The sequence below is a fragment of the Monodon monoceros genome, unplaced genomic scaffold (genome assembly GCF_005190385.1).
Source record: "Monodon monoceros isolate NGI ecotype Baffin Bay Population unplaced genomic scaffold, NGI_Narwhal_1 Super_Scaffold_11, whole genome shotgun sequence".
NCBI classification, from domain to species: domain Eukaryota; kingdom Metazoa; phylum Chordata; class Mammalia; order Artiodactyla; family Monodontidae; genus Monodon; species Monodon monoceros.
Window position 1 is genome coordinate 18,633,272 of NW_021703767.1, and position 20,332 is coordinate 18,653,603.

The 20,332-nt window shown below is 38.7% G+C and overlaps 1 protein-coding gene across 2 annotated transcripts in view; it reads left to right on the forward strand.

Moving 5' to 3' along the window:
* APP (amyloid beta precursor protein) overlaps positions 1 to 20,332 on the forward strand; it is a 277,963-nt gene that overhangs the window by 106,871 nt on the left and 150,760 nt on the right. For both annotated transcript variants that reach the window (XM_029213882.1, XM_029213881.1), the window contains exons 4-5: positions 6,045 to 6,157; positions 8,235 to 8,428. In XM_029213882.1, the coding sequence (XP_029069715.1) occupies positions 6,045 to 6,157; positions 8,235 to 8,428 (307 nt within the window). The remainder of the gene's footprint in view (positions 1 to 6,044; positions 6,158 to 8,234; positions 8,429 to 20,332) is intronic.

A 20,332-nucleotide genomic window follows, 5' to 3' on the forward strand; every position in this document is an offset into this window, starting at 1 on the left:
TCTGTGTCTTGAAGAACATATGTGTGGTTCTGGAATCTTTTTTAATCAATCTGTTCAATCCCACTCTGACTCTCAAAAACTTAGCAGCCTCAGTTTTGAGAAATTCTGTTCTTTCCTCTGATATCCTTTCCCCCCTTTTCTCCCTCCCTGTGCCATGGATTCACAGTCTCTTTGGTTTTCGTTGTAATACTTTCGCTCTATTCTATTTTCTTCCTGGAATCATCTGTCTCTTGAAAAGGAACATGAAGAAATTGAAAAATACATTCCTATCTTCACATTTCATAGTACTTGCCTGTTTAATATTCATTTCCAGTTCTTCTTTTCGAACAGAATTCCAGATTTTTTTAATTCATGGTGACAGTGTGCTCAGCCAAAAATACTTTCTGCAGATTCCCTGGCAGCTTAGTGTGCCAGATAACGTAGCTATGGTATATAGGATGTGGATACTGGGGAGGATGTTCCTCCCATGTAAGACAGCAAAGCTTTAATAGGGAAAAAAAGCATACCAAAAAACCTTCATCCCTTGGCCTTTTCTTCCTGTTCCTGTCTGAAACTTGGATATGAAGTCTTAAGATTTTGTGACCATAAGACATCATGACAAATGCCAACATGCTAAGGACAGCAGTGCAGAAAGATAGGAATAACCTAGTCCCTGAGGGCAGCATTGAACATCTGCAGTAGCTTCAGCCTCAATACCAGACTTCTTATTGCAGAGAAATCATCCCATCGTGTTTTGTTTTTTTTTTTTTCAATACGCGGGCCTCTCACTGTTGTGGCCTCTCCCATTGCGGAGCACAGACTCCAGACGTGCAGGCTCAGTGGCCATGGCTCATGGGCCCAGCCGCTCCGCGGCATGTGGGATCTTCCCGGACCAGGGCACGAACCCGTGTCCCCTGCATCGGCAGGTGGACTCTCAACCACTGCGCCACCAGGGAAGCTGTCCCATCGTGTTTTTAAGCCACTGTTTGTCATGCATTCTCTTCTGTGTTTATCCTGTGCTCTATTCTGTGCAGTAGAATGCATTTTCAGCTGTTTCACATGACTTGCTAGCTAATTTAAATCCAGTTTTATTGTCAAACTGCCACATTGTAGATCACAACACTGAAGTATTTTGTAGTCCAAAAGTGAATCTACTTTTATAAAAGCCAAAGGGAATTAGCCAAATAACCCATTTCGAGCAGACTTTAAATGGCAGCAAGTTGAGTTACCACACTTGGATGGAGAGTCCAGAGATTCAGATTTTCAGGTCAGTTCCACCGCCAGCTGGCTCTGTGGGCAGGCCACTTGACCTGGATTATTTCCCTCCCATCTGCAAAATGAGGTAATTTAAGTAAGCCAATCCTCTCAAAGACCACCAAAGAGCCAGTGGATTGATGCTTGCAGAGTCTCAGCTGAATTTGGCATTATTGTTTACCTTGCCAAGACTTTTTAGCTAAGAAGCCAAGCACAGATTTTGTTCCTTAGCTGTGAAAATTCCCTTTCAATTGCAGTGTGTGTAATATAAATTGTGAATTTTTAAAACAAGAAACCAGGTTGTATGATTATCAGTAAATATGCACAGTGTACACTGAATTGAACCACTAGGATTAAATGGTGCCAAATTCCTAAAGTTCAGCATTAGCCAAAACATTATGATACTTAATTATCTCATTATGATACTTAATTTATTTTGGTCTCTTTCACTTGAATTCTGTTAATTTTTTTTTTCTACCTGAGGATCAAACCAAATAAACAGAAGGTTTGTTTTAAAAATTAAAGTGTGCGTGGCTCTATATGGAAACTCCAGGTATATATACTATCAGATTTTTTTAAATTAAACAACTATTTTTTAGAGCAATTTTAGGTTCACAGCAAAATTGAGTGGAAAGTACAGAGAGTTCCCACATAATCCTTTGTCATATCATAGGTTTTTAAGAATAATGCTTTTAGAATTAAAAAGAGAGGAAACATAAACCATGTTAAACTAAACCCGTTTCTGAAAAAGGACTCGTTATATTTTTACTACTTCTCTTTAATTCCTTATTTAAAAAATTTTAACAGATTTTTGTGGTTTAATTACTTTAAAATTTCTGATGTGTAACATTCTAGTATGTTTCATCAGTTATGAAAGTAATATAAGCAAGGTTGTAAAATGCAGTCTTTGCTGAATTTTATTTTGATGTTAGAGTACAATGAGTTTTCTATTTTGCCATTAGTCCCGAGGGCCTATTAAATAACCAGTATTAGTCCTTTAAAAAAACAATCTCATTTGAGGGACATACATTTCTTGGCTTATGTGCAATATTAGAAACCTAAGAGCATCTTTACACTACGAAATGAAGTGTCATTTTCCAAATTAAAAAAAAAAATCAAATATCCTTTTATAAATTAATGCTGTATGTGTCCTTTTGATGAACATTAGATTGTACCAGGGTAAATATCTTTCAGTGACTTTGACTTTGCATTAAAATCTACTCCTCAGCAGATTGGCCTAAGGTCAAGTAAAACAAGACACTTTGTTGTCTGGCAGCTATTACCCAGTTTATGCCACAAGAACTATTTCAGGACAAAGTTGGGAGTATCTGATATCTTCTGATTGTCTCATAAACTGATTTAATAGCTTTGGGCCAGACATTGAATCTTTCCCCATAACTACTTGTAAAATAGAAAAACATTGCTTAGTATTTCAGACATTTGTAGATATGGCAGTATGGCTTGACAGACCAGAGCTAATAAATCAGGCAGGCATCTTCAGGCCACTGGTCACTTCTGGCCTCCTGTGGCCTTGAAAATTGGGATGCCTCAGATATAAAGTATTCTTGCTATGGTTGATTGCCTGCCCTGAGAAACCATGAAGAGTCCACTTGGAGAAAGGTAGATTGGTTTTGGATGAGGATTTTTTTTTCCATTCTCCCAACTCATCTGGTTTTAGTTTGGTTTTTTTTGTTTGTTTGTTTTATTTGTTGTTTTGTTTTACAGTATTCTATGTAAAAGCAAAAGAAAAATGTGACATCACTTGCATTATGTCATTTCTTTTCTTAGAGTTTATAGCTTAATGTTTATCTCTGGGGCTAGGTTATAATCTCCTGAAGGTAGGCGGCCTTAGACATGTTTCTGGGAAATGAGATTTATATTATAAGAGATCCATCACACAGCTGTTGTGGAGCTGAGATGTAGTGATGCATATGGAGAAATAGCCACTCCATGGACTCAAGGGTTCCTTTCTCACCAAGCACCAACTGCACACAGCCCTTGGGAGCAACGTGTCTCATTAATTCTTGCATTCTCTGTGACTCACAATACGATGCTGTGGGCACCACCGAATGTTTCAAAGATTTGAGGAATGACAAGATGACGCTGTTTATCCCCTGTGATTTGCTTAGATTTTATCTAAATATTATTTATTAAACTAAATACGTAAATATCATGAGACGTGCATGTTTCAGCTAGAAACAGACTAAAATTTAAGCACCTTTATAGAAAGAGGGTTTTTTTTATTTTTGCTGTACGCGGGCCTCTCACTGTTGTGGCCTCTCCCGTTGCGGAGCACAGGCTCCGGACGCGCAGGCCCAGTGGCCATGGCCCACGGGCCCAGCTGCTCTGCGGCATGTGGGATCCTCCCGGACCGGGGCACGAACCCGTGTCCCCTGCATCGGCAGGCGGACTCTCAACCACCGCGCCGCCAGGGAAGCCCAGAAAGAGAGTTTTAAAGAACACTTTTAGGGAATTCCCCAGTGGTCCAGTGGTTAGGGCTCTGCACTTTCACTGCCAAGGGCCCGGGTTCAATCCCTGGTCGGGACTAAGATCCCACAAGCCCCTTTTATATAATGGGAGTGAATGAAAAGTTTTTTTCTTCCCCTTCTTAGGACATTTATCTCTTTATGTAGTATTTCAGAAAATTTCATGCAACGGACTATGAAAGTAAAAAAATTGTTCTTGTCTTTCTGATCTGTGGACAACTTGTATTCCTTGCTCATTTGTAGTCGTTGCTTTAAATCTCTTCTCGCATGTCTTGCTTGAAGGATTGCAGTACCTTACTCAGTGGTCTCCCTGCTTTCATGGTCTCAAAACGCTAGTCCATCCTTCACTTGATTAAAGAGTTTACCTGAAAATCAAACTTGAGTACATCATTCTTGTTTAAAATATCCTTTGGCCTATGTTGCGTCCAAAATGGCATCTAAAACCTTAGACTCTAAAACTGGAGTCCACCATATTTCTCCAGCTTATTTATTTCTGGACATTTTTTCCCACTTACCATGTGTTCCAGCCACAGTGAACTTCTTTTTCTTCTACAGATATGCTTTGTCCCTTATTCTTTCTTTGCACAGAAGGTTTCCTTTTGCCATCCTTCCAACCATCCATCCATCCAATATGGTCATGTTTGCCAACACTGGACCATGGATTGGGAATAGGACGTTAAACAAGATAGATACTGTCCTTACATCTTGCAACTTCCCATTCATTTCCTACATGTCACACTCCTGCTCATCCATTTAGACTCATCTCTAATGTTATTTCTATTTTGAGGTCTTTCCCAGCACACTCAAGCAGCTATGTTCACTATGTTGGCCCATCACTTTATCTCTATTACAGCGTTTAATTTCTTCATTCATCAAGACATTTATTGCCTACTGTGTTCAGAATCTATGCTGAAAGCTGGGGATCTGTAGTGAACAAAGCAAATAAAAATTAAGCCCACAGCGCTTCCCTGGTGGTGCAGTGGTTGAGAGTCCGCCTGCCGATGCAGGGCACACGGGTTCGTGCCCCGGTCCGGGAAGATCCCACATGCCGCGGAGCGGCTGGGCCCGTGAGCCATGGCTGCTGAGCCTGCACGTCTGGAGCCTGTGCTCTGCAATGGGAGAGGCCACAACAGTGAGAGGCCTGCGTACTGCAAAAAAAAAAAAATTAAGCCCCCAGCTTATACATTATGTTGTAATTATCCAACTTTCACCCTTATGAGAATGTGAATTCTTATAGGACTTTATGTATCAATAATATCTTTATATCTGAAGTACCAGCAATGCTAAAAATAGTTTGCATGATATACAATTTTAAAAATATATATAGCAAAAGTCTAAGGAGTTTTCATAATTTAATTGAATTAAACTCTCTGTGTATGTGTATATATGTGTATTGTATATAGACATATAATACACATATGTGTATTTGCTTCAGATATATATATATATATTTTTTTATGTATTTATTTATTTATTTTTTTGCGGTATGCGGGCCTCTCACTGTTGTGGCCTCTCCCGTTGCGGAGCACAGGCTCCGGACGCACAGGCTCAGTGTCCATGGCTCATGGGCCCAGCCGCTCCGCGGCATGTGGGATCCTCCTGGACCGGGACACGAACCTGCGTCCCCTGCATAGGCAGGCGGACCCTCGACCACTGCGCCACCAGGGAAGCCCTAGATATTTTTTTAAGAAGTAAAATTTTATGGATCTAGTTGAATTTCTCTGTTTTCCTCTGTGATTCCATACACTTGAAAAGTAACCATTACTTTAATTAAATTTCTTGATGATCAAAAATAAAATAAAATAAAAACACTAAGCATATATTAAAAATAATAATAATACACATATGTATATATATAGATTTTGTTTGTTTAGGAAGTAGAAAAATGCTTAATTTTCTATTAGCTTACAAAGAGATTAAAATGTCCAAGAAAGAGGAGTGGACAATCATTTATTTTGATTCTTCCCAGTGATTGCCTAGGCAGTGTCAATCTGTCATTTTTTAATCCTTGTTGCAATAGAATGGCAATTTTTTGTATGATTAATTTGCAGTCAGAGATTCATACTAGTTAAGTTAAAGTTTCACTTAAGACATGTAGGAAGTATTTTAACCATCAAGGTAATGTGACAAGGAACTTGGCTGTTTAAGGAAGCAGGACTCAACATTCTAAACGTACTAGTCTTTCCTGGATTGATTACTTCACCATTCTAAAAGCCGTATAACCTCTCTGAAGTTCTTTCAGCCCATCTTTCCTTGTTACTGTCACTGGGATAAGACCCTTGGGATGCAGACGGGATGACATGAAGCTGTTTTCCTTTCTTGCAGTTGGTGAGTTTGTAAGCGATGCCCTCCTCGTTCCCGACAAGTGCAAATTCTTACACCAGGAGAGGATGGATGTTTGTGAAACCCACCTTCACTGGCACACCGTTGCCAAAGAGGTACCAACCCATTCATTCTTTCTACTTTTAAAGTGAAGACTTCCTAGGAACTATGCACAGTGACATTTTAGAGGGTATTTGGAGGCAACAGCTGTGTTGATAAATATGTTTTTTAAATTATTATTGTTAAAAATAAAAGACTTCATGAATATTTTAAGAGGATATCTTGAGGCAACAGATGTGTTGATAAATAAGTTATTATTATTTAAAAAACCGTCCATGAGTATTTTGTATTTAGTTAGATTTGTTATGTCTATGCCATGTTTTATAATTTAGAAACTACAATTTTATACTCCCTATAAACCTTAAAACATACCTTTAAAATTTCTTTTTAATTTATCTCTTGTTTTCTTTTGTCATATACCAAGTTTTCAGGATTTAACCTTTTTCTCTATTATCTGTTTGGGAATACAGTGGTAGAACAATAGCTTGTCCTGTACCAACCTGAAAGCTACAGTTAGAAAGCTCAGTTTCTAAGTTGTGCCACCCAATTTTGTGTTCACCATGCCATGCTGCCACCTTCATTGATCCATAGTAGATGAGTCTATGGCACCAATTCTAAGCTTTGCTAACCCCTGCTTTTGGCAAAGCTGATAAGAGACATAAAAAAATTAGCATAAAATGTCACCTTTTTTGAGGGGGGGCCGTGCCACGTGGCTGGTGGGATTTTAGTTCCCCCACCAGGAATCAAACCCGAGCCCTCAGCAGTGGAAGCGCAGAGTCCTAACCACTGGACCGCCAGGGAATTCCCCAAATGTCACTTTTTGATATTACTACCTTCAAAACTGCTTTGTCCCTTTGATATATTATGAGGTTTTTCTAGTAAATTTGTATAGTTTTTTTGTAATGCGATCAGTCTCCTAGAATTAGCCTACTTTATCTAGCTCAGTGGTTCTCGAATGGGGTCAGTTTTACTCCACATCCCTTCCCAGAAACATGAGCCAATGTCTGGAGACATTATTGCCTTAAGGGGTGGTACTACTGGCATTGGTGGCCAGAGACCAGAGCTTCTGCTAAACATTCTTCAGTGAACAGGACAGCTTTTCCTCTCCCCTTGCCCTGAAGAATGATCTGGTCCAAAATGTCAATGATACTGAAGTTGAAAAACCCTGATCTACCTTCATTTAAACATTGCATCATAGCCTTAACGCTATTAGGCAGAAAACACCACTTATGATTCAGCATTAATTTTGCCTTTTTTAAAATAATATGTTTTAATTTGCTGGCAAGTGACCTTGTCTTTATATAAAAATGTTTAAGAGCAGATATTAAGAAAACAAACTAAGTAATTTAAAGCCCAGTACCCATCTGATAACGTCATTTTTCATTTCTTCTTGAGTTTAAAAACTTTTTTTTGTTGTTGCTAAGAAACAAAATGACTCTAATTCCTATGAGGTCAAAATACACTTGTAAAATTTCATTGTTTACCTATGTGTGTTGAATTATCATCTGTCACCGCTGGATGCTTTCAAAGCTTTATGTTAATTTAAATGTGTGGGAATTTAGCAAATCCCAGGAAAGCAAAAGGATATTGAAGGAGAAATCTCTACTGACTTTAAGTTCTGATTCATAGCAGAGGATAATTTCTTCTCTTCCCAGGATTGTTATTTTGGAAGTGAGCCAAGAAAGTTAGAATTTCTAGAATGCGATAGGTCTGAGTGAGAGAGGCTTCCATACATAAGGGAGGTAGAAGTGGGTTGGGGGGATATACGTGAAACTATCACTACTTCCTGATATGCTAATGAAGCCAGAAAGCACTGATTCTCTGATAACTATTCACAATGCAGCCTCTTCTACATCTTAGCTCCCAATTAGTTTCTATTCCTATTTTTTAATTAATTTCTATAGTATAACAACATATCCTTATTAAATAAGTAACAAAGTTAAAAATTAAGGGTACCAAAAAAGCCTGTGCTAAAGAAACTCTGTTGTAAATCCCCTCGAAAAGCAAATGATTCTTTCCATTGTGAAATTGGTTCTTGATATGCTGGGCCTGTGTGTTGTTATGATTGAGATTTTCCTACAGTGAAGCACATCTATTCCAGTACTCTCACCGTTTTCTCCTTACCTTTTGTAGACCTGTAGTGAGAAGAGTACCAACTTGCATGACTATGGCATGCTGCTGCCCTGTGGAATTGACAAGTTCAGAGGGGTGGAGTTTGTTTGTTGCCCACTGGCCGACGAAAGTGACAATATTGACTCAGCAGATGCAGAGGAGGATGACTCGGATGTCTGGTGGGGTGGAGCAGATACAGACTATGCAGATGGGAGGTAAGGTGGCCTTTAAGTTTGGTCTTTTGTAGGTGCCAGAACATCTAGCACATAGTTTTATTTCTTCTATAAATCTGTCTATCTTTCTGTTTCTCATTTAAATAATCTCTGCCCACTCCTATCAGATTTTGTTTTTATGGAAAAAAAATCTAACCATGAGGTTCTGTTCTGGTTATGACCTACCATTTAATTTTAGTATAATTGATCAGCCATCACTGAGTTAATTTTAACTATTTTATTTTACTCTCAAGAGTTGGGATCAAAATTCCACTGATATTATAATAGGTCACTGGTAGTAGTACTACAGAGAATTGAGATCTGGGTGAACGACATGGCATTTTGTTTTGGTCTGTAATTTAGAAATTTGCAGGGGGGATTTAGGAATCATTTCATCACTCATTAGCTAAAACTGAATTTTTGTTAAGAAAGGTTTGGTTTTGTTTCTGTTATTGTGGGTTTTTGTTTTTTGTTTTTGTGGGGTTTTTGTGTTTTGTCATCTTTTCCTATATAAATGAACTCAGAGACAAACTTAAACATTTGCTAAAGTTCTTTAACTGGGAGGGACCTTCAAGATGGCAGAGGAGTAAGACGTGGAGATCACCTTCCGTCCCACAAATACATCAGAAATACATCTACCTGTGAAACAACTCCTAGAGAACACCTACTGAATGCTGGCAGAAGACCTCACACCTCCCAAAAGGCAAGAAACTCGCCACATACCTGGGTAGGGCAAAAGAAAAAAGAAAAAACAGAGACAAAAGAATAGGGACAGGACCTGCAGCTCGGGGAGGGAGCTGTGAAGGAGGAAACGTTTCCACACACTAGGAAGCCCCTTCACTGGCAGAGACAGGGGGTGGGTGGGGGGGAAGTTTCGGAGCCACGGAGGAGACACAAAAACAGGGGTGCAGGGGCAAAGCAGAGAGATTCCTGCACAGAGGATTGGTGCCAACCAGCACTCACCAGCCAGAAATGCTTGTCTGCCCAGGCACCTGGGCAGGTGGGAGCTGGGAGCTGAGGCTCGGGCTTCGGAGGTCAGATCCCAGGGAGAGGACTGGGGTTGGCTGCGTGAACTCAGCCTGAAGAGGGATAGTGCGCCACAGCTAGCTGGGAGGGATCCCAAGAAAAAGTCTGGAAATGCGTAAGAGGCAAGAGACCATTGTTTTGGGGTGCACGAGGAGAGGGGACTCAGAGCACCGCCTAAACAAGCTCCACAAACGGGTGCGAGCCGCGGCTGTCAGCGCGGACCCCAGAGATGGGCATGAGATGCTAAGGCTGCTGCTACAGCCACCAAGAAGCCTGTGTGCAAGCACAGGTCACTCTCCACACCTCCCTTCCCGGGAGCCCGTGCAGCCCGCCACTGCCAGAGTCCCATGATCCAGGGACAACTTCCCTGGAAGAACACATGGCATGCCTCGGGCTGGTGCAACATCATGCCAGCCTCTGCCACTGCAGGCTCACCCTGCATTCTGTACCCCTCCCTCCCCCCGGCCTGAGTGAGCCAGACCCACTAATCAGCTGATCCTGTAACCCCACCCTGTCTGGGCGGAGAACAGACGCCCTCAGGCGACCTGCACGCAGAGGCAGGGCCAAATCCAAAGCTGAACCCCAGGAGCTGTGTGAACAAAGAAGAGAAAGGGAAATCTCTCCCAGCAGCCTCAGGAGCAGCAGATTAAATCTCCACAATCAACTTGATGTACCCTGAATCTGTGGAATACCTGAACAGACAACGAATCATCCCAAAACTGAGGCAGTGGACTTTGGGAGCAACTATAAACGGGATTTACTTTCTGCATCTAATTTGTTTCTGGTTTTATGTTTATCTTAGTTTAGTATTTAGAGCTTATTATCATCGGTAGATTTCTCTATTGATTTGGTTGCCCTCTTCCTTTTTATTTTATATATATATTTTTTTCTTTTTCTCTTTTTGCAAGCGTGTATGTGTATGCTTTTTTTATGATTTTGTCTGTACAGCTTTGCTTTTACCATTTGTCCTAGGTTTCTGTCTGTCCGTTTTCTTTTCTTTTTTTTTTTTTAAGTATAGTTTTTAGCCCTTGTTATCATTGGTGGATTTGTTTCTTAGTTTGGTTGCTCTCTTCTTTCTTACCTGTTTTTTTAATGTTTAATAATTTTTTTTTTAAAGAACTTTATTTACTTTATTTTACTTTTTTCTTTCTTTCTTTATTCTTTTTTCTCCCTTTTCTTCTGAGCCGTGTGACTGACAGGGTCTTGGTGCTCTGGCTGGGTGTCAGGCCTGAGCCTCTAAGGTGGGAGAGGCAAGTTCATGACATTGGTCCACCAGAGACCTACTGGCTGCACATAATCGGCTGCACATAATATCAAACAGTGAAACCTCTCTCAGAGATCTCCATCTCAATGCTAAGACCCAGTTCCACTCAATGACCAGCAAGCTACAGTGCTCAACATCATATGGCAAACAACTAGCAAGACAGAACACAACCCCACCCAGAGAGAGGCTGCGTAAAATCATAATAAGGTCACAGACACCCCAAAACATACCACTGGAAGCTATTCTGCATGCCAGAAAGACACTATCCAGCCTCATCCACCAGAACACAGGCACCAGTCCCCTCCACCAGAAAAACAACACAACCCAATGAATCAGACTTACACACTGAGGACAGACACCAAAAACAATGTGAACTACGAACCTGTAGCCTGCAAAAAGGAGACCCCGAACACAGTAAGTTAAGCGAAATGAGAAGACTGAGAAATACACAGCAGATGAAGGAGCAAGGTAAAAACCTATAAGACCAAAAAATGAAGAGGAAATAGGCAGCCTACCTGAAAAAGAATTCAGAGTAATGGTAGTAAATATGATCCAAAATCTTGGAAATAGAATGGAGAAAATACAAGAAACATTTAACAAGGACCTAGAAGAACTAAAGAGTAAACAAACAATCATGAACAACACAATAAATGAAATGAAAAATTCTCTAGAAGCAATCAGTAGCAGGATAACTGAGACAGAAAACGGATAGGTGACCTGGAGATAAAACAGTGGAAATAACTACTGCAGAGCAGAATAAAGAAAAAAGAATGAAAAGAGTTGAGGACAGTCTCAGAGACCTCTGGGACAACATTAAATGCACCAACATTCAAATTATAGGTGTCCCAGAAGAAGAAGAGAAAAAGAAAGGGACTGAGAAAACACTTGAAGAGATTATAGTAGAAAACTTCTCTAATATGATCAAGTGCAGGAAGTGCAAAGAGTACCACACAGGATAAATCCCAGGAGAAACACACCAAGACACATATTAATCAAACCATCAAAAATTAAATACAAAGAAAAAATATTAAAAGCAGCAAGGGAAAGGCAACAAATAACATACAAGAGAATCCCCATAAGGTTAGCAGCGGATCTTTCAGCAGAAGCTCTGCAAGCTAGAAGGGAGTGGCAGGACATATTTAAAGTAATGAAAGGGAAAAACCTACAACCAAGATTCCACTATCCAGCAAGGATCTCATTCAGATTCGATGGAGAAATTAAAACTTTTACAGAGAAGCAAAAGCTAAGAGAATTCAGCACCACCAAACCTGCTTTACAATGAATGCTAAAGGAACTTCTCTAGGCAGGAAATACAAGAGAAGGAAAAGCCCTACAATAATAAGCCCCAAACAATTAAAAACTGGTAATAGGAACATACATAGCGTTAATTACCTTAAATGTAAATGGATTAAATGCTCCAACCAAAAGACATAGACTGGCTGAATGGATACAAAAACAAGGCCCATATATATATACTGTCTAGAAGAGACCCACTTCAGACGTAGGGACACATACAGACTGAAAGTGAGGGGATGGAAAAAGATATTCCATGCAAATGGAAATCAAAAGAAAGCTGGAGTAGCAATTCCCATATTAGACAAAATAGACTTTAAAATAAAGACTATTACAATAGAGAAAGAAGGACACTATATAATAATCAAGGGATCAATCCAAGAAGAAGAAATAACAATTGTAGATATTTATGCACCCAACACAGGAGCACCTCAATACATATGGCAAATGCTAACGGCCATAAAAGGGGAAATCAACAGTAACAATCATAGTAGGGAACTTTAACACCCCACTTTCACCAATGGACATATCATCCAAAATGTAAATAAATAAGGAAACACAGCTTTAAATGATACATTAAACAAGATGGACTTAATTGATATTTATTGGACATTCCATCCAAAAACAACAGAATACACATTCTTCTCAAGGGCTCACGTAACATTCTCCAGGTTAGATCATATCTTGGGTCACAAATCAAGCCTTGGTAAATTTAAGAAATTGAAATCATATCAAGTATCTTTTCCGACCACAGTGCTGTGAGACTAGATATCAATTACAGGAAAAAATCTGTAAAAACTACAAACACATGGAGACTAAACAATACACTGCTAAATAACCAAGAGATCACTGAAGAAATCAAAGAGGATATCAAAAAATACCTAGAGACAAATGACAATGAAAACATGATGACCCAAAACCTATGGGATGCAGCAAAAGCAGTTCTAAGAGGGTGGTTTGTAGCAATACAATCCTACCTCAAGAAACAAGAAAAATCTCTAATAAACAACCTAACCTTATACCTAAAGCAATTGGAGAAAGAAGAAGAAAAACCCCCAAAATTAGCAGAAGGAAAGAAATCATGAAGATCAGCTCAGAAATAAATGAAAAAGAAATGAAGGAAATGATAGCAAAGATCAATAAAACTAAAAGCTGGTTCTTGGAAAAGATAAACAAAATTGATAAACCATTAGCCAGACTCATCAAGAAAAAAAGGGAGAAGACTCAAATCAATAGAATTAGAAATGAAAAAGGAGAAGTAACAATGGAACCTGCAGAAATACAAAGGATCATGCAAGATTACTACAAGCAACTATATGCCAATAAAATGGACAACCTGGGGGAAGTGGACAAATTCTTAGAAAAGCACAACCTTCCGAGACTGAACCAGGAAGAAATAGAACATATAAACAGACCAATCACAAACACTGAAATTGAGACTGTGATTAAAATTCTTCCAACAAACAAAAGCCTAGGACCGGATGGCTTCACAGGCGAATTCTATCAAACATTTAGAGAAGAGCTAACACCTATCCTTCTCAAACTCTTCCAAAAGAGGGAGGAACACTCCCAAACTCATTCTACGAGGCCACCATCACCCTGATACCAAAACCAGACAAAGATGTCACAGAAAAAGAAAACTACAGGCCAATATCTGTGATGAACATAGACGTAAAATTCCTCAACAGAATACTAGCAAATAGAATCCAAACGCACATTAAAAGGATCATACACCATGATCAAGTGGGGTTTATCCCGGGAATGCAAGAATTCTTCAATATACATAAATCAATCAATGTGATAAACTATATTAACTAACTGAAAGAGAAAAACCATATGATCATCTCAATAGCTTCAGAAAAAGCTTTTGACAAAATTTGAACACCCATTTATGATAAAAACCCTCCAGAACGTATGCATAGAGGGAACTTACCTCAATATAATAAAGGCCATATATGACAAACCCACAGCCAACATCCTTCTCAATGGTGAGAAACTGAAACCATTTGCACTAAGATCAAGAACAAGACAAGGTTGCCCACTCTCACCACTATCATTCAACATGGTTTTGGAATTTTTAACCACAGCAATCAGAGAAGAAAAAGAAATAAGAGAAATCCAAATCAGAAAAGAAGTAAAACTGTCCCTCTTTGCAGATGACATGATACTATACATAGAGAATCCTAAACATGCTACCAGAAAACTACTAGAGCTAATCAATGAATTTGGTAGAATAGCAGTATACAAAATTAATGCACAGAAATCTGTTGCATTTCTATACACTAATGATGAGAAATCTGAAAGAGAAATTAAGGAAACACTCCCATATATCATTGCAACAAAAAGGATAAAATACGTAGGAATAAACCTACCTAAGAAGACAAAAGACTTGTATGCAGAAAACTACAAGACACTGATGAAAGAAATTAAAGATGATACAAACAGATGGAGAGATATACCATGTTTTTGGATTGGAAGAATCAACATTGTGAAAATGACTCTACTACCCAAAGCAATCTACTGATTCAGTGCAAGCCCTATCAAACTACCAATGGCATTTTTCAGAGAACTAGAACAAAAAATTTCAAAATTTGTATGGAAACACAAATGACCCCCAGTAGCCAAAGCAATCTTGAGAAAGAAAAATGGATCTGGAGGAATCAGGCTTCCTGACTTCAAACTCTACTACAAAGCTACAGTAATCAAGACAGTATGGTACTGGCACAAAAACAGAAATATAGATCAATGGACCAGGATAGAAAGCCTAGAGATTAACGCACGCACATATGGTCACCTTATTTTTGATAAAGGAGGCAAGAATATACAATGGAGAAAAGACAGCCTCTTCAATAAATCATGCTGGGAAAACTGGACAGCTACGTGTAAAACAATGAAAGTAGAACACTCCCTAACACCATACACAAAAATAAACTCAAAATGGATGAAAGACCTAAATGTAAGGCCAGACACTATAAAACTCCTAGAGGAAAACATGGGCAGAACACTGTGTGACATAAATCACAGCAAGATCCTTTTTGACCCACCTCCTAGAGAAATGGAAATAAAAACAAAAATAAACAAATGGGACCTAATGAAACTTAAAAGGTTTTGCACAGCAAAGGAAACCATAAATAGGATGAAAAGACAACCGTCAGAATGGGAGAAAATATTTGCAAATGAAGCAACTGACAAAGGATTAATCTCCACAATTTACAAACAGCTCATGCAGCTCAATACCAAACAAACAAACAACCCAATCCAAAAATGGGCAGGAGACCTAAATAGACATTTCTTCAAAGGAGATATACAGATTGCCAACAAACACGTGAAAGGATGCTCAACATCACTAATCATTACAGAAATACAAATCAAAACTACTATGAGGTATCACCTCACACTGGTCAGAATGGCCAACATCAAAATATCTACAAACAATAAGTGCTGGAGAGGGTGTGGAGAAAAGGGAACCCTCTTGCACTGTTGGTGGGAATGTAAACTGATACAGTCACTATGGAGAACAGTATGGAGGTTCCTTAAAAACTAGAAATAGAATTACCATACAACCCAGGAAACCCACTACTGGGCATATACCCTGAGAAAACCATAACTCAGAACGTCATGTACCACAGCGTTCATTTCAGCTCTATTTACAATAGCCAGGACATGGAAGCAACCTAAGTGTCCATCGACAGATGACTCGATAAAGAAGATGTGGCACATGTATACAATGGAATTTTACTCAGCCATAAAAAGAAACTAAATTGAGTTATTTGTAGTGAGGTGGATGGACCTAGAGTCTGTCATACAGAGTGAAGTAAGTCAGAAAGAGAAAAACAAATACCATATGCTCACACAAATATATATGGACTATTAAAAAAAAAAATGGTTCTGAAGAACCTAGGGACAGGGCAGGAATAAAGACGCAGATGTAGAGAATTCAGTTGAGGACACGGGGAGGGGGAAAGTTCATCTGGGATGAAGTGAGAGAGTGGCATGGACATATATACACAACCAAATATAAAATAGATAGCTAGTGGGAAGCAGCCGCATAGCACAGGTGCTTTGTGTCCACCTAGAGGGGTGGGATACGAGGGTTGGGAGGTAGACACAAGAGAGAGGAGATATGGGGATATATGTATGTATATAGCTGATTCACTTTGTTATAAAGCAGAAACTATAACACCATTGTAAAGCAATTATATTCCATTAAAGATGTTTAAAAAAATGTTCTTTGTCTGGTTTTGTGATTTTTAAGAAATATATTTTCATATTTTTTTCTTTGGAATCTTAATTCCATAACTTATAGACTCTTTTTTTAATTGAAGGCAAACATTTATAGTCAGATCATAAAATTATAAAATCAGCAACTTTTGGTTAGAAAGGCCATCTGGTTCAGCCATCAGTTTCATCCTATCTCATCCCCCAAAGGTGATGATGACATATCACTTCACTTTTTCCTTCAGTATTTTCTCAGATGTTCCCTAGTGTTACAGATTTCCAAATAAAACATTAAATATGAACTTAAGACTTATAATAATTAATATAAAGTTTTCTGATTTTTATATAGTCAGGCACAGATTTTTTAATAACATTTTGTAGAATTTTAAAAATAATTTTACAGAAGTACAATCTATTTTACAAATATATAAGAATCTATGTACACTGAGGTACCCTAGTTTTCATTTCTTATCAGTTAATAATGCAGACTTCTCTGGTGGCTCTTGCCCAGTTTTATCATGACTCTCTTGTTTGTTAAGCTCTTTTGTGTTTCCTCTTTACACGGTTTAGAAAAATTGAGTTTAATGTAGCAAGCATAAAGCTAAACAAATTCTAAAGATCGGGAGAAAGAAATAAGGCATAAGTTAACTGTATGCTTACAATATTTCTTTATGTTTCTAAGAGATGAAGTTAGTATAAATTCTTCTTCTCCCGTGGCAGGAAACATCAGTGAGAGTAGGACTGGCCAGTGGGAAATCTTCTGAGCATTGCATTCTGGTCCATGGCTGGTCCCCTCACCTGTGTTCCATGTGCCAGGTGTAGAAATGTCCATTGGTTTGGGTTTAATTGCCAATTTGTCTAAAAGTTGGAGTTGCTTACTTATTATTATTTTTATAGCTTTTTCCTATTATTCCTCAGTCATATCTGGATTTGAAAGTTTAAGGGTGACTTCTTGAACTGATTCTTGTCTTGTCACCAGGGGTCTTACTACATGATGCCAATGCAATCAGTATTAAAAAGGAAATTTGAGGTTGTTCAGCCATTTTCTTTATTCCGGTCTGTTGGATACTTGATCACTTGTTACTGAATTGACTCCGTACTTAGTAAACAACCCAAATAATGGTGAGTAAAACAAGAAAGCTCCATGACTGCTGTTAAAATCATATGGAGCTAGCTGTGTACTTGTAACCCTGTATCAAGGTTAGTGACCCGCCATTCATGATGATTTATATATGAGGGACTTTTATAATTAAAAATGGGTATTTGTGCTTTACCTGAGAGTGACAGACTTTTGTCAGGCCCTCCTCCACAATTAACATATCTTTTGTGTCTTTTAAAACCTACTTTTTATTGGGAATAGATTTCAATGTGTTTTGATCTTTTCCTCCTACACTCCTTCCAACTTACTGACCTAACTGAAAGCATTACTAACATCATATCTTATGAAATAGTTCTCAATGGCCCTTTCTTTTCCTACACCCCGTCTCACCATTCCTGGTAAGAGACCCACAGGGCTTCCCATTCTGGCCTCAAGTCCCTCATTTATTTATTACCATCAGTCAGTAACTGTACCTTTTTTTATACCCATCTCTCTGGTTATGCGACTACTATATGCCTTCTTTGTTACAATCACCAAACTGTAGGGCACTAGTATACTGTTCTTTAACACTTTTTTTCCTTTTAATTTATTGCATTACCTATTATTCGGGCAACTACACAATTTGTTATTCAAACCAAATTTGACACTAGGACCACAGTCTTAACTAAAGGACTTAGACAAAACCAGGTCATATGGTCACCTTGCCTATTTCTGTTTTCAGTTATATCACTGTTCAAATTGACATTCAGTTGAAATGTAGCTGGCTTTTCCTAGTCACCTTCATTTATGTGCCATCTCTGCTGTCTGCAACACAGTCATCCCTTGAACTCTGTCATCACTAAGAAATGCTGCACCTACAGGGTTTCCAGATTTGACAGTACTCTCTAAATATGATCTTCTGATCTTAGACCTACAACACTAATTATGTCCTACTGATTTCACCCTTCCCTCATAATAATCACCTCCCCAATTCAGACTTTTAGTCCATTATCCTCTTTCTTTTTTTGGTTCTTTCTGACCAGGATGGACCCAATGGATAACCGTTTTTACATATTCATTTGAATATCCTGGACTTATTGATACCCTTCACATTTTCTGAAGATATTTTCATCAGTCCTCCATATTTGGGAAAAATTAATTTCTCCCTTTAACTGCTTCTTAGTTTTCTAAGGTTGATGTATCATGTCATATAACCCCACCAGTTAATTCCATTTCTTATTCATGCTGTAACATCAGCTGGGATCTTAATGTTACTAGATACACCGAATTATCACTATTTGATGACCTATCACCTTCCACATAGCAATTGATCCAAGCCAACTCCATTCTCCTTGGTTCTTAGCATCACTCTCCTTCATGCTCCTCAAATGACCCCTTCACAGTCATCGGTCATCCATTGTGAATTTCTGCATCGTGGTACCCGCGATTGGGTAGGTGCTTGGTACATGTTTGTTGAATAAATTAATGAATTTTCTCCTCTACCTCAACATCTCTTTCTACCTTCCTCCATCTCTTGGTTGCCCATCCTCCCTTTTATGATTATGTTACATCTACATACTTGATCAGCTCCACTTCCTGTCTTGGATTTTTAAAAATTTATTCAAGATTATTTTTTAGAATAATTTTAGGTTTACAGCAAAATTGAACAGAAGGTACAGAGATTTCCTGTATACCCCCTGCCCCCACACGTGCATAGCTTCCCCCATCATCAGTTTTGCCACCAGAGTGGTACATGTGTTAACAATCAGTGAACCTGCATTGACCCATCATTATCACCCAAAGTCCATAGTTCACTTTAGGGTTCACTTCTGATATTGTACAAATGGGTTTGGACAAATGTGTGATGACATGCATCTATCATTTTAAGTGTCATACAGAGTATTTTCACTAAAAATCCTCTGTGTTCCACCTATTCATTTCTCCCAACCTCCCAAACCCTGACAACCACTGATTTTTTTTATTGTTGTCATAGTTTAACCTTTTCTGGAATATCATATAGTTGAAATTGTACAGTATGTAGCCCTTTCTTGTTGTGTTCTTCCACTTACTAATAAGCATTTAAGATTCCCCCATGTCTTTTCATGGATTGATAGCTCATTTCTTTTTAGTGAGGAGTAATATTCCATTGTCTGGGTCTACACAGTTTATTTATCCATTCACCTACTGAAGGACACCTTTGTTGCTTCCAAGTTTTGGCAATTATGAATAAACACCTGTGTGCAGGTTTTTGTGTGACTCTAAGTTTTCAACTCCTTTGGGTAAATATTAAGGAGCTCAGTTGCTGGATCACATGGTAAGAGTCTGTTTAGTTTTATAAGAAACCAACAAACTGTCTAACAAGTGGCTGTACCATTCTACCTTCCCACCAGCAATGAATGAGAGCTTCTGTTGCTCCACACCCTTGCCAGCATTTGGTGTCATCCGTGTGCTGGATTTTGGCCATTCTAATAGGTGTGTAGTGGTATCTCATTGTCTTAATTTGCATTTCCCTGGTGATATATGATGTGGAGTATCTTTTCATATGTTTATTTGCCATCCACATAGCCATTCTTTTATTTTCAGTCTCCCTTGTCATTTGCTCCTTCACCTCTACCGGCAACGATGCTGTTTTCCTGAACTGCCACTTCCTGAGTTCAGACCATCATTTACCTCCTACTAGACTAACTTCGCTGATCACTCCTTACTACATCAATGCCTTATTTTCTTCTGTTACCCTTGTACTTTCTTGTGTTCTTATAGGACCTTAACTTCTATTCCCATCCCTTGGAATTCATTCTTCTTGCCCCACAAGCCTTTGTTTACTCTTTTCCCAGGAATACTCCACGCCTTAGTAATGTTTCTATTCTGCGTTTTCAATCCTATTTACACTTGCTGGGAAACAGTGATGGTTCTTGCTGTCTATAGAAAAGTGTAAATTCCCCAGAAGGGCATTTAGTACTCTTATTACTTGGCTCCAGCCTGCATTTTAGCCTTACACTAAAATGTGGGGGTTTCATTTGCCTTAAAT